Source organism: Gorilla gorilla, chromosome 8 (genome assembly GCF_029281585.2).
Source record: "Gorilla gorilla gorilla isolate KB3781 chromosome 8, NHGRI_mGorGor1-v2.1_pri, whole genome shotgun sequence".
Classification (NCBI taxonomy): Eukaryota; Metazoa; Chordata; class Mammalia; order Primates; family Hominidae; genus Gorilla; species Gorilla gorilla.
The window spans coordinates 40,691,622-40,714,254 of NC_073232.2; the positions used below are offsets into that span (position 1 = coordinate 40,691,622).

Here is a 22,633-nt window from a genome sequence, read left to right on the forward strand (position 1 = left end):
GCACAGCTTCCTATCTCAGGGCATCTCTTCCAATCCCCTTGGTAAGTTAACACAGTGATGGCCAGGCTCCCAGTGTGAGAGCGTGAGCATTGCCTTCAGCTCTTCTGACAGGTTAACCCTCATGCAGCCAGGTTTCCTCCCCTCCCAAGGCTTCTGAAGTCCTGCTGATGTGCGTGTGGCCCAGACCCAGGCCCAGGCAGGTATGGCCTTGGCGATGTACTCTTTCCACTGGCTGACGGCTCCCTGCAGACACTGAGAGGGCCACAGGCCTGGAATGTCAGGGATCTTCTGGGCCTTCCTATTTTGGGTCCCAAATGGCCCAAACCAGTAGGTTTCAGTCAGATAAAGGAAAAAGTAGGAACCAAAGGAGTAAAGTCTAAAGAAAGGTGGGAAGGAACTGGCTGCTTGCAGGATTTCTTAGCTCCAGAGCCCGCCTTGGCCCACGTCCAAGGACCCCAGCTCTCCTTCTCTAGAAAGATTGGAACATTGGGGAAGTGTCGTTTAACTGCCATCATGGCCTTCCTTGTTTACCTGTGTGGCCTGGGAAGAGGAAGCGGGGGCATAGCAGGTTGGGGAAACTCTTGCCAAATTTTAAGATAAGCTTATTCCCACCTCTTTTTGTAAAGCCTATTCCCTGCCTCAGTGTCCCCTGCTAACCCCCATCCTGCTTCTCTCTCATAACCAGCTGCAGAAAGGAGAGAAAATCCCTTGGCTCTAAAATGACATCTGGAGAAGTGAAGACAAGCCTCAAGAATGCCTACTCATCTGCCAAGAGGCTGTCGCCGAAGATGGAGGAGGAAGGGGAGGAGGAGGACTACTGCACCCCTGGAGCCTTTGAGCTGGAGCGGCTCTTCTGGAAGGGCAGTCCCCAGTACACCCACGTCAACGAGGTCTGGCCCAAGCTCTACATTGGCGATGAGTAAGTGCCCAGGCCCAGACTCGCTTGGGAGCAGGCAGCAGCCCCTCCCCAGGCCACACCCTGCGCCACCTCCTAGCCATGGGCTTTGGAATTTGTAGTTGTTCTGTGAGAACTCAATTAGTTAGGGCTGGGCTTACCCTCACATTACAGAAAACCTAAACAAAGTCTTAGGCAAGATAGAGGTTTATTTCTCTCTCACATATAAGTGCGGAGGGAGGTGGGCTGGGGCTGGCACGGCCACTGCAGGGTCATCAGGGACTCAGACTCCTGTGTTTCTGCGCCACTGTCCTGGGGACGTGGCTTCTTCCCTCCAGGTGCTGCAGGGTCCCAGATTGCCACCAGGACCCCAGCCATCAACTCTAGGACCCAGACAGCAGGAGGGTGGAGGGAAAGAAAGAGCAGAAGGGCATCTTCCGAAAGCAAAGTCCCATCCCAGACTTCCCCTGCCCCTAGCCGCAAGGGAGCCTGGGAAATGTAGTCTTTTATTTTAGCTAGCTATAATAACCTCAAGAATAAAATCAGTTCTTAGGTTGATGGTGCAGGAACACATCAATATATGCCTGGAAGTATGGGAGCCTAAATTTAGGTCACTGTCACCTCCTTTAGATTTTTATAACCACCATTCCCCACTCCCTACACAACTGAGATGCACCTACTGTAAATAATATTAATAATGATAACAACTATCCTTTCTTGAATACTGTATGCCAGGCACTGTGCTAAGCATCCTGCATGCATGATCTCATTTTACTCTCCTGATAACCCAGTGATAGAGGCTAATTACTCCCATTATAAAGATAGGGAAACTGAGGCACAGAGCAGTTAAATAACTGGCCCAAGTCCCACAGCTCAGTCGGTGGCAGAGAGCTGGGATTAAAATGCAGCTCTGCCCAACCCAGAGGCTTGTTCTTAACTGCTCCTCCCTCCACTCTCCCGGACTCCAGCCATGTTCCATCTCACCAAGGAGCAGATGCTGTAGGACCCCTCCATATATTATTGTATTTATTTTCTTTTTCTTTTTTCTTTTTTTTCGAGACAGTCTCACCCTGTCACCCACGTTGAAGTGCAGGTTGGAGTGGTGTGACCTCGGCTCACTGCAACCTCTGCCTCCTGGGTTCAAGCAATCCTCTGTCTCAGCTTCCCAAGTAGCTGGGATTACAGGCACCTGCCTCCACACCTGGCTAATTTTTTATTTTTAGTAGAAACAGGGTTTCACCATGTTGGCCAGGCTGGTCTCCAACTCCTGACCTCAGTTGATCTGCCCACAGCAGCCTCCCAAAGTGCCGGGATTAAAGGTGTGAGCCACCGTGCCCGGCCTATATGTGATTTTAATACACATCTTGCTGCTTAATACCTAGAGATAATCATCTAGCCATAGGAAGATCCAGGGTAAGCATCCCTTGCCTTTTGTCTTTCTTTTTTTAAATTGAAAAAGTTACAAATATGACATGCTTAATTATACTAGGTTAAATGAGGTAGAGGGTTATAAAGACAAACTGCATAATCTCCCTTTGTCTCCTCTTAATTCTACCCCTGACTAACCAGTGTTAAATTTACTTGCATACTTCTACTACCTTGTGTGGGCTATTGCCAACATAAGGAAATATATACCCACATATAAAGGGTTTACTTTTTTTTTTTTTTTTTGAGATGGAGTCTCCCTCTGTCACCCAGGCTGGAGTGCAGTGGCACCATCTTGACTCACTGCAACCTCCACCTCCTGGGTTCAAGCGATTCTCTTGCCTCAGCCTCCTGAGTAGCTGGGATTACAGGCATGCACCACCACGCCCAGATAATTTTTTTTTTTTTTAGATGTCCCTCAATGGCGCAATCTCGGCTCACTGCAACCTCCACCTCCTGGGTTCAAGCGATTCTCCTGTCTCAGCCTCCTGAGTAGCAAGAGTAATAGACACCTGCCACTACACCTGACTGATTTTTGTATTTTTAGTAGAGACAGGATTTCACTGCGTTGGCCAGGCTGGTCTCCAACTCCTGAACTCAGGTGATCCACCTGCCTCAGCCTCCCGAAGTGCTGGGTTTAAAGGTGTGAGCCACTGCACCCAGGCCTATATATTTTTTAAGCAATTAAAAATGAATCATAGGCTGGGTGCTATGACTCACACCTGTAATCCCAATACTTTGGGAGGCTGAGGCAGGAGGATCGCTTGAGGGCAGGAGTTGGAGATTAGCCTGGACAAAATAGTGAGATCTTGTCTATACAAAAAAAACACAAAAAACAAAAAGCACCAGCATGGTGGTGCACACCTATAGTCCCAGCTACTGGGGAGGGAGGAAGATTGCTGGAGACCAGGAGAGCGATGCTGGAGTGAGCCAAGATTGTGCCACTGCACTTTAGCCTGAGGGATAGAGCAACAGTTTGTCTCCAAAACAAACAAAACCCCATACTATATATACATACTGTTGTATACTTTTATTAATCCGTAGTTAGCTGTGCCACAATTTACCCACAATTTCTCAGTTGTGAACATTAGGGGAAGGAAGGAGAGGGGTGTACAGAAACTCTCTAAGGTTTTCTTCTTTGAATTTGGCTTTATTGAGAAATAATTCATAGACCATAAAGTTCACCCTTTTAAAGTATACAATTCAGAGGTTTTGTTATATTTACAGAGTTGTGCAAACATCACCACTCTCTAATTTCAGAACATTTTTGTCACCTCAAAAGGAAACCCTGAACCCACTAAACAGTCACTCCCCATTCCCTACCTGCCTCTCAGGCCCTGGCAACCACCAATCTACTTTCTGTTTTTATAGATTTACTGATTTCCAGACATTCTGTATAAATGGAATATTATAATATGTTCCTGGCTTTCTTTTACTTTGTATAATGTTTTCCAGGTTCATCCAAATTGTACTTGTATCAGTATTTGATTCCTTTTTATTGCCAAACTCTGTGTGATATTTGCACGTTTCTGTAAGTCTAAAATTAGTTCAAAATAAAAAAGGCACACATATATTTTGACCCAAAATATCACTTTAAGAAATGTAATTTACAGAAATAAGAGTAGCAATAATGAGAAAATATGTGCAGCAATGCTTATTATAACACTGTTTGAAGTAGCAAAAAAAAAAAAAGGAGGGACTGACATCTCTAGTCTTTTAATAACAAAATGTTAAATAAATGTAGTAAATATTTCCTATAATGAAAGTAATAGGCCGGGCATGATGGCTCACCCCTGTAACCCCGTAACTTTGGGAGGCCAAGGTGGGAGGATTGCTTGAGCCCAGGAGTTTGCAAGTAGCCTGAGCAATATAGCAAGACACCATCTCTACCAAAAATTTTTAAAAATTTTCTGGGCTTGGTGGCACGTACCTATAGTCCCAGCTACCTGGGGGGCTGAGGTGGGAGGATCACTTGAGCCCAGGAGGTCATGGCTACAGTGAGCTGTAATTGTGCCACTGCACTCTAGTCTGGGTGACAGAGTGAGACCCTGTCTCAAAAAAAAAAGTAACATATGCTCATTGTGTAAATAGAGAAGTCTCGGTTTCCCTGTTGGTAAAAGGCTAATAAGATAACCTTCCTCATAGGGCTGTATGGATTAAGTTGAGTAATGTGTGTAAAATAGTGCACTGCCTAGTACATAGGAAGTGCTCAGTAAAGTTTAGCTATGATAATAAGAAAATGATAAATGTAAGAAAGATTGCTTTCAATATCCCAAAGCAATCACCAAAGGCCATTACTTCAAAGATACTCCTATTAATATTGTGGTATATTTCCTCCTAGACTTTCCGAATATTACTTTTGGTTTTGGAATTTGTTTTTATATAATTGTAACTATAATGATTATTCATTTTCTCTTATTTCTCACATAGCATCATTCATAAACATTTTCTTTTATTACTTCTTACATATTTAATTATAATAGACATGACAATATATCAGATGAACAGAAGAGCATTCATTTAACTACTTCCTTATTGTTGGGCATATCAGTTATTTTTATGTTTTCACTTTTATAAACAACACTGCAGTGGACATCTTTACACATAATGTTTTTTCTATATTTAGAATTATTTCCTTAGATCTGACCCTAGAAATGGTACAACTGAGGAAAGATTAAGATTTTAAGACTTAAACTGTCTCTGTATCTTTATCCATGCTGTTCCCTTTGTCTAAAATGTCTTTCCCTGCACCTCATGTCCAAGTCCAGATCCTATGCATTCTTCAAAGTCCATTCAAGTCACTTCTGCCACGAAGCTAGCTTCCTCCAATCCCCATAGTGAGAAGTAAGCTTTTTCTCTGTATATTATATACTGTATTTACCTTTCCTATGGCTTATAATAATAATAGCTAAGTTGTATTGAATTCTTAGGTGGTAGGTGTCATGCCTTGTGATAGGCATCATTTAGACTCCTCAACAACCCTATAAAGGAGGAACCATTTTACAAATATTATTCCCATTTTACAAATGGACAAGTCACAGCTCAGAGAGTTCATTCATTCATTCAGTCAGCCAGTAACCCTTTACTGGACACCTTGCTTGGAGCTGCGGGGGAAAAAAAGAAGACCCTGAGGCTCAGAGAAATCAAGTGACCAGCCCAAGTTCTCACCACCAGAAAGGGGTAAAATTTATACTCAAATCCAGATAAAAAAAAAAAAAACATGGTCAGTCAGGTAAAGAAGCTGTTTCAGAGTTGAGGAGGGGAGAGGGAGGAGATGTGTAGAAATGTAACAGGGAACAGAAACAGCAGTGAGTACTGGAGGGGAAGGAGCACAGGGTTTGAGTCTTGGCTCTGCCAATTACCAGTTGTGTGACCTTGGACAAATTATTTTACCTCTCTTCACCTTATATGGCAACAATAATGGGACTTATCTCACTGGATGAAGATTAAATGAAATCAAACAAATGCTAGAGTAGTATCTGGCAAGTAGTAAATGCTCAGTAAGTGCTTGGTGCTATTATGGATCTGAGAAAGATCACAGAAGACATGGATCTAGGCTCGACTTTTGAAGATGGGTAGGATTTCAAAGAAATTCCAGGCAGAGGAAGCAGGATGGGAATAGCTACAGAGGTGAGAAAAGCAGGGGGATTCATCTGGAATATAGGGGATGAATGTGGTACACTTTCAGAAGGTCTGAGATTAAGCCACATTCTACTGCTGTGTGGTCAGTTTCGATTAGCTGTGCTAGTCTAATAGCTCACCCCAACGTCTTGGCGGCCGGCCACAGCAATGGTTCTTTCTCACTCACACTGCAGTCCACGGTGGGCCAGCTCTGCTGCGCTCCCGGCCACTTTACTCTAGGACCCAGGCTGATAGAGCAGCCCTGATTTGGGATCTTGCCAGCCTTGCAGCAGAGAGAAAAGAGAGACCTAGCAAACCATAAGCTGATTTAGAAGTGACACATGCCATTTTTGCCCACATTTCACTGGCAAAAGCAAGTCCATGCCAAAGCCTCATGTCAGTGGGGCAGGAAAGTATAACTAGCGCAGCCAGAGGGGCTGCAAACTTTCTAACAATAATGCCATCTGGCACAGCCTCCTGGTCAGGTGCATTGGCTTTGGGCAGGTTATTTTACCTTTTCCTCAACTTGAAGAATAGTTGGCCAGGCGTGGTGGCTCATGCCTGTAATCTCAACACTTTGGGAGGCCAAGGCAGGTGGATCGCTTGAAGTCACAAGTTCGAGACCAGCCTGGACAACATGGCAAAACCCCGCCTCTACTAAAAATACAAAAATTAGCCGGGGGTGGCCGGGCGCGTTGGCTCACGCCTGTAATCCCAGCACTTTGGGAGGCCGAGGCAGGCGGATTACGAGGTCAGGAGATTGAGACCATCCTGGCTAACACGGTGAAACGCTGTCTCCACTAAAAATACAAAAAAATTAGCCTGGCATGGTGGCGGGCTCCTGTAATCCCAGCTACTCGGGAGGCCGAGGTAAGAGAATGGCGTGAACCCGGGAGGCAGAGGTTGCAGTGAGCCGAGATTGCACCACTGCACTCCAGCCTGGTGACAAAGCAAAACTCCGTCTCAAGAAAAAAAAAAAAAAAAAAAAAAAGTAGACAAATGCAAATATTATAGTTAACAAAAAAGAAATCTGGAAAGGTAGGTCAGGGCCAGCTCATGGAAGGGTGAATGACGGCCAAGGGACTTTATTCAGAAAACCATTGAGTATCTGAGCAGAACTGACGTGTTCTAGTTAATCGAGTGCTAGACAATAAAATATGCTTGCCTCCTCGATGTTTGACCTTGAACTTGCTTCTTTCAACCAAGAAAATGGAAAATGTCACTGCCCTTTTAATTCAATCCAACTGTGCCTAATCGAGCCCCAATACAAGCACACACAGGTGTGTGAGACTTGCACCCCCAGCTGAGGGAGGGAGCCTCAAGTCAGCATGGTGTGTGCTTGTCCCTGATTTCTGTGACACTCACTTAACAAGGTTAATGAGACTCACAGACGCTTATTGCAAGAGCAATTAACTCTACCGCCAATGCAGCCATGCAAAGGTTATAAGCTGGGCTGTGAGCAGGCAAGGCTGCCTGTGTTTCTTGGTCTCTTTGCAGGGGTTGCCCAAAGCAGCCAAAAGCTCCAAGCTGGTTCCTCATGTACAAAGCCTCAGTTTTAATTTGATATTTACATTTCGGTTAGGTTTTTCCTTTCCCTAAAAGCACCTAAGATTTTTGAAAGCCCAGTACCAAGGCTCTGGAAGTGAAGGAGGTCAGGACCCAGGAGTAAGGATGGATGTCCTGGGATGGCCAAAGCTACTGTCTATCCTTGGAGCCCAGGCCAGTGACTGTTGGGCCCGCAGGGGGGCATACTTACCTCTAAGATGAAGCTCACTCTTTTCCTTGCTCCTTTTTGTGGAGATAGGTGGAGCGGCCAAGCATCTGCTCTGGGTCCACAGTGTCTGGACTGAACACTGGTTTCTGTGTGGCCTTGGGCAAGTCACTCAGGCTTTGTGACTTTCAGCTTCTTCGCCTATGTGGATTCTATGCGTTAATGCAATCAAAACATGTCTCACGGTGCCCAGTACATTCATCAAGTTTGAACTATGACAAATCAGGCAGGTTCTGGAAATTCGATTCACAGTGTATGAGGAAGGTAAAGCACAGTCACTGTGCCTTGCCACCCAGGGTCCCCCATGCTAGGGGAAGCCTTGGGAGAGAAAACCACCTTGGGTCAGATTTCTCCCATGAGAATTCTATCATGACCCAGGGCAGAGTGTTGGAAGGAGGGCCTGCCCTCCTAGGCCTTCCAGGGAGGTGACCTAAGGCCTAAGAAGGCAGCCATATCAAAGTTCCTTGGGCCTGCGGGTTTCAAAATCACTAAAGCATTTTCTCAATCCCAGGTTAGCTCAAGGGGATTCACCAAGTGGGCTGCCTGGTAATTCCAAGTCCTCATTGCTCAGCAGCTCAGGGAAGGGGAAAGGTGGCCCTGCCACTGCGGCCTGATGAGAAAAGGCCACAAACAGGAGGGCGACGTGGAGGGTGCTCACTCTGCCGGCTCAGCAGAGGGGTCGAAGGGGTGGGGCCTGGCTGGCCACCCTGCAGATATTCCTGGGGTTCGGGGGAAGTCTTCTTCACACAAGGTGTAGCCACCCACTCCCCACTCATTCCTCTAACTCGATAGGGGTCTGAATCTGCCGCAAGTGGAACTGCAGGCTCAGCGTGGAGTGGAGGGCTCAAGCATGACTCGGCACAGCGTCCCAGTCCCCACTGTGTGTGGGTGGCCACCAACTATGGGTGGCCTTTGGCAAAGCATTTTATTGTTCTGGGACTCAGTTTCTTTATTTGTAAAATAAAGGATGATTTCGAAGGTTCCCTTCCAGCTCTAAAATAAAATTATTTAAGAAATGGCCTATTAAATGAATTAGGCTTTATTAGTTTCAAGCACACACTTGTTTTATTACTTTTAAGTCATTCAAATTAGATTCAAATTAGGTTAACCAAGTGTTGCCCTCCAGAGATCCAGGGACTGGCGTCAATGATGAGATAAGAATAATTCATCACCTCTTATCAATCAGCAGTCCCTAAATGGGTGCTTCAAAAATGCTTGAGTACGCTCGAAAGCACTAAGTTTCTGTAATTTAAATATTCTCACTTTAATCTCGTTCACATCTTTCATTTGCTTAGCAAAATCTTTTTTCAGTCCTTTTTTTCCCTATAGTCAGCAGGAGGGGAAATATCCTGGCTACCATCAAAGTGATTGCAAATTCCTAGGCAGGGCAGCCTCCAGTGATAAGGCTTGGCTGAAACGGGATAATTGAGAAATCTCTCTTCCCTCTCCACAATGCTGGTGTCGGAGAGCCAGTGCCAGGGTGAGGTTAAACTTCCGCTGCTCATGGAATGGTGCAGGCCCTCAGGAGCTCCTTATTTTTGTGTAAACTACAGTTGCCTTCGAGGTCCGGCATTTGGGCTCAGATTCCTGCCAAGGCCTGCAGCCTGCCCCACCCACCCAGCCCAAGCTGGCTTTCCAGGGAACCTCTGTCTTGTCCTTTCTGCTTTTCTGCTTCTGACCAGACCCACAGCCTCAGAAGCCAGAGGCATCGCCACAGCTGGCCTGGCGTTGAGAGCCTGGGAAGTGAAGTGAAGGCAAGTCAGTCAGCTGAGACAGCTCCTTCTCCCCGAAAAGGAGGAACTAATTCCGCCTTAAGGCACCGAGCAGGAATGAAATTAACCTGCTTCTTCGAGGTGTGGGTGGTGTGGCCAGTTTAGGATGCAGCAAAAAACAGTCAAGGTTGCCAATTTAACATGCTGGGTGTTACCTGAAATAACTAGGACTTCCAACTACTGAAGGCAACTGAGGCATAGCTGGGCAGCAGTCACAGGCAAGACAGTCGGGGAGAGAAGCCTGAGGCCCTGGCCTGGCCTGGCCTTCTCATTGCCAGAACACGGCTTAGCAGTCAAGGCCTCAACAACATAAACCATCTCCTTGCATGGTTAGGCAAATGCCGAGTCCAATCACTCACACGACATCATTTCTCAAAACCAGGCCTCCTGGGTATTCTCTTCTCTTCACCTCCATCCTTGGAGGAATAGAGTTTGGGAGAGTTGGGCAGACAGGAGATTTCCAGCAGAAGTTAAAAACCCCGAGGCCACCTTACGCCTCTACAATGGTCTCTCCTGAGAACTAAGGAAATAACAATATAAATCATGCTATACATTTACATAGTAAATGAATATATGACTCGTTCATTACTGAAAATGTACAAAATGTAGAAAGACAAAAACAAGAAAATTTAAATTACATATAATCCCATTACCACATTTTGTCATGGGATAAGCACATTCTGACATACATCTTTCCACTGACTTTTCCCCCTGGAGTCATCTTTTAACCTCTCAAAGAAGCTTCAATATTGCATCATTCAACTTCACAAGACTCTCACAAGGAAAGTACTGCCAGTGTAATCGGTGCTATTTAGCAAACAAAGAAAACGGAGGCTCCCAGCAGTTCTGCCACCTCAGTTCATGCGTCAGTTTCAGCTGTCAGCCCTATGTTTTCTCAGGTGCCTCAACATGGAGGAGCTTCACCATCAAGTAACAAGAACACCCAAGACACCGGAAGACCGGTTCATTTCACTTTCCCATCAGGTGAACTAACCCAGATCAGATGCCAGAAATGTGCCCACTGTTTTAAAGTCCACTTGCAAGGAACGGGCACACTCAAGACTGCACGGTTAAGACTCCACTGGGTTTGGGAGGTGGAGGCAGGTGGATTACCTGAAGTCAGGAATTTGAGACCAGCCTGGCCAACAAGGTGAAACCCTGTCTCTACTAAAAATACAAAAATTAGCCACGCATGGTGGCACACACGTGTAATCTCAGCTACTCGGGAGGCTGAGGCAGGAGAATTGCTTGAACCTGGGAGGTGGAGGTTGCAGTGAGCAGTGAGCCGAGATTGCGCCACTGCACTCCAGCCTGGGCGACAGAGCGAGACTCTGTCTCAAAAAAAAAGAAAAAAAAAGTAAACTACATGATTCCAGTGAACTGGGAAGAGTTAAAAAAAGGTTACAAAAAAAAAAAAGTAAACTGCATGAGTCCAACAAATGTGTAAACAATCTCCGTCATTGCTAAAATGAATCAGTGAAAACAAGACACCATTAATTTTTTTTGTCTATGAAATTGACAAAGAATACGGACTGCAATTTTTAGCAATTTTTAGCAATTTTAGCAAGTTTTCTGTAGGGTAATTTAGTAACAAGTATCAAATGTATTTTAAAATGGCCATATCTGTTGACCCAGCAATTTCACTTTTAAAAATGTCTCCTACGGACATAAACAGAGGAGTGCCCAAAGAAATACATCAAAATGTTTGATAAGAAAAAATTGGGACGTACCTATATAATGAAATAGCATGCAGTTATTGAAGTCTTATATGTTGCCACAGGAAGATGTTTACAATATATCACGTCAAAGGTTTTGAAACTTTATATATATAGTATTGTACCAAAAAAAAACCTTTCTATAAAATATACAAATCTATGCATAGAGAAACAATGGGAGGTTCTTACATCAAAAGCTAACAATAGCCTTTATCTCCAGGGGAGTAGAAATACAGGTGATTTTTTTGGAGGGGGGAGTATGTTTTCTACATTCTACATTGAGCATGTGTTATTTTTGTCATGAGACGACATATTATTTAAAAATTGAACAGATTGATCACATCTAGGATTGTGCCTAACCAGAAACTAAAGCTCCTGTGTCATCTAGATTCTGGAAGTACATTCTTAAATCTGTTTTTCTTTCTGAAGTCTTTTCTCCCTCAGCAGAGGCATTTATGTGGACCCAGGAGTGGGGCACACGGCCTTTTCTCCATGCCCATCACCTCAAAATGCCCTTGTGTTTCTTAGTCTCTTTTCAACATATGTGAGCAGATAATGTATCTGGCCCTGAAATTTAAAAACAAAACCAAAGCAATCTAGTGTCAGACACCACCCTCTGAGCCTGCCCCACTCCCAGTAACTGCTGAGCTGGGCATCTGTCCCAGCTGGGGACTGGACGATGGGTGTCTGTGATGATGGCTCTGCCTCCCCCACAGCATCTGTGTAAGAGGCACTCCATTTATTTGCAGATTCCCATTCTGCTGTGGATGCTCTTTCAAGCCCTCAACTGAACTCTGAGTGAATGAAGCTGGGGGAAGGCCCCAGAGTGATGTGTGAGGATACCAACTCCCCTTCCCGTCCAGGGAGCCAAGACCCCGAAAACTTGTGGTGGGCCTCAAATACCCACCAGGTCTCGGGGTCCTCACGAGCCCCTTTCTCTGCCTCAGGCACAGCCAACGTCAGCCTGGTGTGGTGGATATGGAGGTGTCAGGCGATGAGTCTTGTTGCATATCTATCCCGCTCCCCAAAAGTGGCAAAGTGCAAACTGTTATTCATTCAAACTGCCACTTGATTATGTTGAAAGCCAGTTACTGAACCCAGAGAGAACAGTCTTCATGGTGGGTAGGAGCTTCCTGTCAAGAAGAGTTAATTTTAATTTTTCCACTGAGCTCAACCTCAAAGTGAGGTTGATTGCTACTCAGCAAGATGGACTGCATTAGCAGCAGCTTTAATTGGGCGCAGATCTACGTCCCCAAAGCATAATGTTTGTTGTATACATACTTTGGGGCAAAACGAAAAATGAAAAGCAGACCTTTCTGAGGAAAAATGGAAAGCACAATGTGTCCCACAGTCAGAATGGCCACACTAAGAGCCAAGTGGAGGGGGGCTCAGTGGGACTCCCCACCTCCCCATGCCACAGTTCTGATGGGCTGTCTGCAAATGTTTCCAAATGCTCAATTCCCTTCCCAAACACTGGACACCATCATGGTTCTCATGCCAAATAAAAAGCTCCAGGAAACCAATGAAAGACAAGCGCACCCTTGGCCGAGGGGCCATGGCATATATTTCTGGTGTGAGGCTTCCTCCTGGCCCAGGGTGTTGGTCCCTGCTAGCATCTAACATGGTCACTTCTGTCCACATGCTTTCACCAGTGGCCTTGAGATGAGCCCTCAGCTGGAGTGCAATGCCACTTTTACCCTCTTACTGGTACGGCTCCAGACCCTTGTCACATCTTCCCTGAGCTGAAGTCCTGGTCTTCATGCTATTGAGGGAAGTGTCTTCTTAAACCCAGATTGTATCACTTCTCTTTAAACACTCTCTAGAGCTCTCCCTGACTCCCAAACACAGATCCTAGCATCCAGGATCCCCACACATCAGCCAGATTGATTTTTCTTTTTTCTTTTTCTTTTTTTTAAATACAGAGTCTCTGCTGCTCAGACTGAGTGCAGTGGTGCGATCACAGCTCACTGCAGCCTCAACTTCCCTGAGCTCAGGTGATCCTCCCACTTCAGCCTCCCCAGTAGCTGGGACTACAGGCACATGCCAGCGTGCCCGGCTAATTTTTTTTCCTTATATCTTGTAGAGATGGGGTTTCATGACGTTGCCCAGGCTGGTCTTGAACTCCTGGTCTCAGGCCACCCTCCCGCTTTGGCCTCCCCAAAGTGCTAGGATTACAGATGTGAGCCACCTTGTCTGGCCAGATTGATCTTTAAAAAAGTAAACAATGCTTACTTCTTTCTTAAAATCCTCTAGCGGACTTCCATCACACTTGCAATAATACTCCTTCCTATGGCGGGCAGGGCCCACCACGATCCAGCCCCTCTACCTTTCCAAACTCCTATTCCCCTTGCCACTTCAGCCACACTGGCTTCCTTTCTGTTCTCAGCACTTGTTCCCTCTGCCTGGATGAAACTCTTTCTCTCCAACTCTTCCTCAGCCTTCTCATCCCTCAGTCTTGGCTTAAACACCACCTCCCCACAGTGGCCTTTCCTGACCGCCTTGCCTGAAGCAGGACCACAGTCATTTTGTATCATGTCATGAAGTTTTAGGTCCTTCGGATAGCTCTCACTGCTATCTAAAATTATCTTTACTTGTTTATTTCCTACCCCCATTAGTATCTGACCTTCCTGAGGGAACTTCACTAACCTGTTCACTTCTTTTGTTTTTTGAGACAGTTTCACTCTGTCACCCAGGCTGGAGTGCAGTGGCGTGGTCTCAGCTCACGACAACCTCCACTTCCTGGGTTCAAGCGATTCTTGTGCCTCAGCCTCCCACGTAGCTGGGACTGCAGGCATGCGCCATCACACCTGGCTATTTTTTGTTTTTTCTTTTTGTATTATTAGTAGAGACAGGGTTTCGCCATGTTGACCAGGCTGGTCTCGAACTCCTGACCTCATGTGATTTGCCTGCCTCGGCCTCCCAAAGTGCTGGGATTATAGGCGTGAGCCATTGTGCTCGGCCCGTTCACTTCTTTACCATCAGCACACAGCACAGTGCCTGGCACATAATAGATTGCAAATAATTATTTGGGGATGGATAATTGATTACAGGAAATAGACAATGCTTCCTGAAAGGCCTTCGTTGTCTCCAGCCTCCATACCTCAGGTGGTGCTGTTTCCTTGGCTTGGCCCGCGCTTGCCTCCTTCTTCCCCTCCATCACCAAATGTTGACACTTGTAGTGACACAGGCCTCTCCCTGCCCCACCCCACAGGCAGGAAGAACCCGTGTTTCCTCTGGCAGCCCATCTCCACTCCAGCCCCACCATGCTGCCTTCTCATCGAGTCATATTTCAGAGCCACCTACTTCAAGAGGACTTTACTGTTCCTGGAAATTCTTGCCTAGAAAGATAAAGCTGTAGCCCATTAAATAACTTCACTGCTGGCTTCAAGAACTTCCCTGCAATCAATTCAAACAACAGATGGCTCAAAAAGCCCTCCTTCTCAGAACAATGCTCTGCCCAGCTGGGCAACAGCTCCCCAAAGCAACACTTTCCCGTTCACATCGTGCCAACGTGAATTTGTGAACTTTGCCCAATCCCAATCCAATCCTCTTATGGAAGGCCTTGCTTTAAACTATTCAGTTGAGCGTTCATCTCCAAACCCTAAAAACATCCAGCAGGTTCAGAGCAGAGGTTGGGAGAAGGCAGCCCTGATGAACAGGTTATTCTGGAGGGCTTTCAGGCAATTTGGCAGGTCCAGATCTGCGACCACCGTAGAGTCCAGCACCAGGTTCCGCTGTGTATACTGAATGATGAAAGAACGAATGGACGAACGAATAGCTCAGCTTGCCTACCCCAGCCTCCACCCTGTCCTTTCTTGAGACAGCCGAGCCAGAATCACAAAACAGTGCAGGTGGCCTAGGGGACCGGGTAAGAGCAGAGCTTTGGGACTTCATTTGCAATAACTAGTCCTTATTCTGGAACTGGAATCCACAGCGGAAAGCGTGGGTGGCCCCTGAGTTTCCCGGACCCGGGGCAGGGCGCCGCGCGCCCACAGATTTCTCTCCCCTGCGCCCAGGGCGACGGCGCTGGACCGCTATAGGCTGCAGAAGGCGGGGTTCACGCACGTGCTGAACGCGGCCCACGGCCGCTGGAACGTGGACACTGGGCCCGACTACTACCGCGACATGGACATCCAGTACCACGGCGTGGAGGCCGACGACCTGCCCACCTTCGACCTCAGTGTCTTCTTCTACCCGGCGGCAGCCTTCATCGACAGAGCGCTACGCGACGACCACAGTAAGAGACCCGCGGCCCCGCCCCGATCCGCCCCGCCGAGCCCCGACTCGCCCCGCCCCGCCCCGACTCGCCCCGCCCCGCCCCGACTCGCCCCGCCCCGCCCCGACTCGCCCCGCCCGTAGCCTAGGCCCTGCCCCACTAGGGCTCCGCCCTTAGCCCAAGGTCTCCCCGCCCGAGGCCCAGGCCGGAAGCTGGATGTGCGCGTGCGAAATCTTTGTCGCAAAGCTGGGCCACTGGGGCTGCTTGTGGCCGAGGGTAAATGTGCGAGCCCCTGGAAGCTGTGAAGGTTTAAGGACCTGCACCACCCAGCGTGCTGCTGGTGGGGTTCGGGCCTTGATTGCAGCTCTGGGGAATGGAAATAGGGCGTAAGAATAAAAGGCCTTTTGGTTGGAGTCTTTGCTAAAGAACATTTGCCATCCTTCAAAAGGCGGAGGCGGTCTGGGAGCTCTCAAAGCTGGGACTGCGGCCGGAGACACTAATTGTGCCTGGGCCTGAACCCAACTAGTAGCCAAGGGCTTTGATGCCAGAAAACCCTCAGGGAGCTGACTTGAGTGGGAATCCATGGAGAGACCTTAAATTCTCCTGCCCACCAACCAAGTTACACTCCCCAGTTACACTCAGCCTCATGAGGCCTCCAGTAGAAAGCTGACAAGCTGGGCTTTACTGGGACGCTGTATTTGAGGTATAATTTGGGTTTTGCACCCCCAGCGTCCAAGTTTTCCCAGTGTTAATTATCCAGCTTTTAAATCACAGTGCTAGTCTTTGTGCTCAGAATGCACTGTTGGCTACCCTAATCCAGCAAAGGCTACAAGGCTATTTTGGAGAGAAGGGCACAGCTTAGGGATGCATCGGGGGTAAGACAATATACAGTTATTGCTGCAGGGTGTACTTCAGTGGCATTCCACAGAGGCCAGAGGGACTTCAGCTCCCTAATCTGTGCTCTGACTTCAGCCCAATGTGTCACACACCCCTTTGTGGAGCCATCACATAATTCAGGGTATCTGGTTACTGAAAGCCTTTCTTGCCACAAGAGGTTGTGATTACAAGGCTCAGTGACTGACCAAATAGTCTGCTGCAGGAACTTGCAACCTGGGGCTGGGCCTAGGCCAGGTCTGCTGGACAATATCAGACCTTAATGGACATCCCAAGGTGGCCCTGGCCCCACAGCCAACCATAGCCACCAACAATTTGTCATTATTTTGGCTCAGAAAGCAATGTCACAATGAAAAAAACCCTTAGAGCTAACATGCCTGTATTAGAAGATGCCTCATTTCCAGGCCTTCCTTTTATGAGTCTATTTATGAACCATCTTTTGTGCTGTGTACATTCTGGGTTTCCAAGCAGGATCAAAAACGCAACTGAACTGAGTCATCACCACAAGGTAAAATTTGCCTCATAGTATTTGAAGTTAACTGAAAACACATTTGACATGAAAAAAACAAAGACTGCAACAACCTAATCCTTCAGTTTCTGTTTAATGCACTCACTTGCCATTACTATATTTTAGACCTTACCCTTCATGGAAGGGGCCTGGCAGGCTTCGGAGAAGACAGGGCTGGGTTTACATTTCTGTCACACAATTTACTAACGATGTGATTTCTCTGAGCCTTGGTTTCTCCATCCGGTGATAAAAATATTTACCTTCAGAGGTTATAATGAGGATCAGCAGTAACGCGCGTAAAGCGCTTAGCATAGAACCTGGTGGACAGCAGGCTCTCAGATGTATTTGATAAAGCGTGGTCATACACCGTGAAGCATATAACCACGCCAGCATGTGCACATCATCATCGTAAAGTTTCCAATCCTCAAAGAAAAAAAAAGACATTCCAACTTTGAACTGTAAGATATACTCACATGAAAGCTTGTTGTAGGTTCCTGGCACTCAATTTTAGGGTCTGCCCCCACTGCCAAATCCAGAAAGAATCAGGCTCTCAAGTTGAAGCTTAGGCCTAGGCAGATGACAGAACATTATGAGGAGGTGTCAGGCTGCTGTGGATCATGACTGTTAGACCAGGTGGCACCTAGCAAACAAAGGGCCAATGGAGGGGAGTAGATACTCGGATCAGAGACTATGAGTGGGATAGAATGAACGGATGGGGGTGCCGGGACTCGACCAGATGGCTAGGGATGGGGAGCAGGACATGACCCCACTGGAGATGGCAGGGTAGGCTCTGCTCTCAGCACCTTTGCACTGGCATATCTAAATAATTCAAGTCAGGGCTCAAACGCCTACCCTGCAGAACCATGCAGAGTGTAAACAAATGAAGATGGCTGCATGTACAGCGGAGGGGTGTGGGTAGGGGGCACTTGTGGCTAAGCAGAGAGCCCTGTACCCCTTCAGAGGGGCACCTGCCACCCAGCCTCAGCTAATGCTTGTCTTGTGAGAGTCAGTGTAAATGTGGGAGATCTGACTTTTCAGAAGTCTCCAATCTGGATTATAAAATCACTCGATTTTTAGGTCTTGGCAACAGATTGAAATTTCTTAAAATGCTGCAAAGGACAGACTAAAGCAACCCAATGGCCATCAGGTTGTAACCTGTGCCCTGAGTGGCCAGAGCAACCAAACAAAATGCCCGCTAGCTCAGCAGCAGCAATGCCACAGACTTCATACCCAGTGGATGGCAGGTGCTCAGCCCATCTGCCACATGCAGTGGGTGGCCCAGTTGTGTCTAGGCAAGGGACACTGCTTGGCATTTTAGTGCTGGACCTACTTGTATGTTTCTTACACTCTCTATGTAAGCGGTGTGGATAGACAGTCTGGCCGAAAAGCAAGGCATCACTCCTTGCTTCCTCTTGTCTATGTTCTTTGTTCTCATTGACTGGTTTCAGCCAAGTGTACACCATTCCCCCCACCCGGCTTCTCACAGCCAGTCATTTTCACTCTTTTTGAAAAGCGTTCCTTGTGGAGCTGTACTCGTGGGCTGTAATCAGCCCCTGGGGCCCTCTCCCATCCCATCACTACCCTGACTTGACCCTTTATAAAGAACTCCCCAGGCAACCTCAGTCACTCTTAAAATATCTCGGAGATAATCCAGTCCCTGGTTCCTGCCCTGACAGCTGGGCAAACAGAGGCCCAGAGAAGACAAGTGAGGTGCCCAGGGTCACAGAGCTAATCAGAGGCAGCGCCATCAGGACACCTGCCTACCAGCGGGGATTCCTTCTGTCACTGAGGCCTCACAGAAGAGTCCTCTGCCCTTATTTTGAGCACCTGGTGACTTTGCTGTATAAGAGGTCACCGAATATCATGGAGGGCGAGTCATGCCAGCTGGTTATAGGATCTGAAAAAACTGAATTTGTCACTCTTCATCAGAAAAAGAAGTACTCACAAAATACTGTCACAGGAACCCCACTTGGGTTGCTTTAACTGCTCCCGATGCGGCATCCTCCGAGGTGAATTAGTGTGGTTTTAATTTAATGAAGTCTTCTAAGAAACTCCAGGGCAAATGCCACGAGGCACTAAAGATCAGACTTTAGTATCACGCTCTCCTTTTGGCAGTCCATGGCCTGCTTTTGAAGGCATCTTAAAATATATTATGGATAAGGGAAGTATGAATAAATAAATGAAGCCTGCTTTCAAGCAGGAGGTTGATTCTCTGGTGTTTCTAATAAGCTTTAACCGACCAGATTTTCACTGTTTTGTTTTTGTTTTTGTTTTTTTGAGACGGAATCTCGCTCTGTCACCCAGGCTGGAGTGCAGTGGCGTGATCTCCACTCACTGCAACCTCCACCTCCCGGATTCAAGCGATTCTCCTCTTTCAGCCTCCCAAGTAGCTGGGAGGTGCCCACCACCACACCTGGTGAATTTTTGTATTTTTTAGTAGAGACAGGGTTTCACCATGTTGGCCAGTCTGGTCTCCAATTCCTGGCCTCAAGTGATCCACCCGCCTCGGCTTCCCAAAGTGCTGGGATTAGAGGCATGAGCCACCACGCCCAGCCGATTTTCACTGTTGGAAGGGTCTCTTGCCCTATCTCCCTCCAGCCCTGGCAGTTCATAATACACCTTGCACCTTGTTTCTCAGAACTTCCACACACTTAGAACCTCTTGGGAAGAAGTAAGGGCTCTACCAGAATTTCTTTGCAAGTTACTAAGAAAGGCAGGTTCCCAGATAGTGCTTGGGAGATGGGCAGAAAGCATCTCCTGAAAGCAAGGAAGGAGTCTGCTTAGCAAGGAGCACACCTGGCTGGGGGGCGGAGCATGGTGCAGGGTAACAGTCTTAGCCTACGTCTCATTTTCCTGACAGAGGGCTACCTTCCAGTCACTCCTAAAAGCATGCAATTGAGGAGCAGTAGAGATTCTGGATTTGGGTTTTCTTTTCTTGAGATGGAGTCTTGCTCTGTCGCCCCGGCTGGAGTGTAGTGGCGCGATCTCAGCTCACTGCAACCTCTAAACTCCTGGGTTCAAGCAATTCTCCTGCCTCAGCCTCCTGAGTAGCTGGGACTACAGGTGCACCACCACGACTGGCTAATTTTTGTGTAGAGATGGGTTTTTGCCATGTTGGCCGGGCTTTAACCACATGGGCTCCAGGTGCTCTGATTGTATGTGAAAACATAAGGACCTGCAAGCATAGGTATGCACTAGCTGCTGCTATTCCTAAAGATGAACTCTGGTCAGGCATGCCTCAAGGGCTCTGACTGTAGTCATGAAGAAAAGTATCTCCCAGCATGAGAGGGGTGCTGATCTCTCCCACTGCAACAAGTGTGCTCTGGCCAGGGAGACCCTAGGAGCTCTGACAGAAGTTGGGAAATAAAAGCCCAACACAGGTATAGTGCTGGCCCCTGTGATGGTAAGAGATGTGCTCTGGCATGATGGGTCTCAGCTAATCTGACCACAAGAAGGAACAAAAGTGTTGCCTGGACCTTGATTCTTCTCAATAGGGCTGACTCCTCCAATAGTAACACATGTGCATTCACCCAGCTTCAACTCCCAACCTTAAGTGATCCGCCCACCTCAGCCTCCCAAAGTGCTGGGATTACAGGTGTGAGCCACCGCGCCTGGCCTCATGCCCTAGTCTTGGAAACAAAATTCAGCTCTTGGAACTCCTACCAGAGCTTAGTGTCCTCTGTCCCTCCTTTTCCCCTTTCTCTCCCGCTCCCTCCACCTCCCCCTTTCCTCCCACCCCCTCCATCTCCCTTCCAACTCTTTCTCCCCTCCCCTCTGCCACTTAACAGAATTCAGGCCCCCAAAAGGCTTAATGTACTACAGCTTTCATCTGTTTCAAGTACTGAGTCATGACAGAAAGAATTACCCTGTTTTCTGGGAGAGGAAGAAACGCTTTGGTTATCAGCAGGGCTGGCCAGAGGCCCGGCAGCCTCCAGAAAGGTCCGTGGGATTTGAATGCCAGGGGTAGACATTCATCCAGCTGGACACGTTCACACCCCAGGAGCACGGTCATGCCAGGGAGAACCTGGGACCAGCCTCCCCCAGACCCGAAACAGCAATCAAGAAGTGGGTGCTTGCTTTCTGGCCATGGTGCTCAGGGGAAAGGCAGCCCAGCCACACTGTAGGAGCTCAGCAGCCATTCATTAGCACAAACAAATTGTGCTAAAATCGAGTTATTTACAGGGTTATTTGCCTTCTCAACAACCCTATGAAGAAGACACTGAGAGTGTCCCCGTTCTACAGAGGCAGCTGTGGGGCACAGTGCTGAGTCACTTTCTGTGGGCGAGAGGGTGACAGTCCGGATGGGAGTGGGCCCTAACTGTGCCCCCAACACCTGCCCCTCAGTGTGGGTTTTCTCCTCCCTGCTCCATCTGCAGGTAAGATCCTGGTTCACTGCGTCATGGGCCGCAGCCGGTCAGCCACCCTGGTCCTGGCCTACCTGATGATCCACAAGGACATGACCCTGGTGGACGCCATCCAGCAAGTGGCCAAGAACCGCTGCGTCCTCCCGAACCGGGGCTTTTTGAAGCAGCTCCGGGAGCTGGACAAGCAGCTGGTGCAGCAGAGGCAACAGGCCCAGCGCCAGGACGGTGAGGAGGAGGACGGCAGGGAGCTGTAGGCCCGACTCACAGGGCCAGCAGAGGCACTTGGGGACAGAGGGGAGAGGCAGAACATAGCCCTGGCCTAGGACTCCAGAGAAGGGATGGTGAAACCGAAGCTCGACTCTTCCAAACCATCTTGTTCAACTTCCCCATGTGTGCTGGGGACAGGGAGGACCCAGAGCTGCCCCCGGGCAGAGCTGAGCGCTCTGCCTCTCAGCAAAATGGGAGGGACGGGCTCCCCGGCTCTGGGTCACAGAGGAGCATGCCACGCTGCACCAAGTCTCCTGCTTTGGTTTTGTTTTTTTGGTGAGAAGGAAGAGGGAAAAGATTTTAAAATGTGTAGGCATTATGTTGTGATTAAACGTTTGGCTTTGTCTGAAAGGAAAGTCATCTTCTTATAAAAAGTATTTTAAAATAGAAATTGCTTTTCCAACCACAGAACCGTACTGGGTGAGCAGTGTCACAAGAGTGGCTGCGCAGCTGTGGAGGCTCCTTCCCAGGCATCCTGCGTTTCTGCGGCATCCCTTGCACCCCGCTTGTCTTTTCAGCGGAACCCCTAGGCTCGCGCCACCATCTCTAGATGTGCTTCTCCAGCAGGGTGGGGAGGGGTCCTGAACCTCTGTACAGAGGCCCCTGCTTCAGGCTTCCCCCACTTTCCCAAGGGACCCAGGGCTCCTCAGACTCTTAGCCAGGGCTGCCACTACTCAGAAAAATTCAATGAATTGTGGTGAGTTTGGACAAGTAGGAGTTTGACTTTCTAATTTTGGGTGAAAAAAGGGAGGAGACCCTCTCTAGCGGGGACCTCAGGGAGGCTCTTTTCACGTGGGTTCTAGTCAAAGCAACACGAGCTGCTTTTCAGTCACAGCAGAAAGTATTTGCAAATTGTTGTCTGCTGTGGAATGGGACGATGGGGCAGCCAGGTAAGCTCAGGTGTGGAGTTTGCCTCCCTGAGAGCTAAGCCAGGCACGATGGCTGCGTGATTTCCACTCTGAAGGAGAAAACGGCAGCAGACATGAAGCAGGTAGTGACAGCTTCCAGGGCCAGGAATCCCAAACCAGACAGAAACCAAAGAGAGTTGCTGCTGTTGGAGATGCCGGCCGTCAAGGACCAGGCATGGAAATGGCCTGGAGAAACCAGAATGTGATAAAGGCCTTCTAGGAAAAAACGAAAAGGGGCCCGGTACTTCAGTTTGGTTGTAGTTTTCAGCAGAATGAA

General features: G+C 48.0%; 1 protein-coding gene across 1 annotated transcript; it reads left to right on the top strand.

The window, feature by feature from the left end:
* Positions 1-501: 501 nt before the first annotated feature.
* Positions 502-21,804, top strand: DUSP29 (dual specificity phosphatase 29). Its single transcript, XM_019035286.3, has 4 exons — positions 502-568; positions 686-919; positions 15,216-15,436; positions 21,194-21,804. Exons 2-4 carry the CDS (start codon positions 720-722, stop codon positions 21,433-21,435), a joined length of 663 nt encoding a protein of 220 aa, XP_018890831.1. The 5' UTR covers positions 502-568; positions 686-719; the 3' UTR covers positions 21,436-21,804.
* The last annotated feature ends 829 nt before the right edge of the window (positions 21,805-22,633 follow it).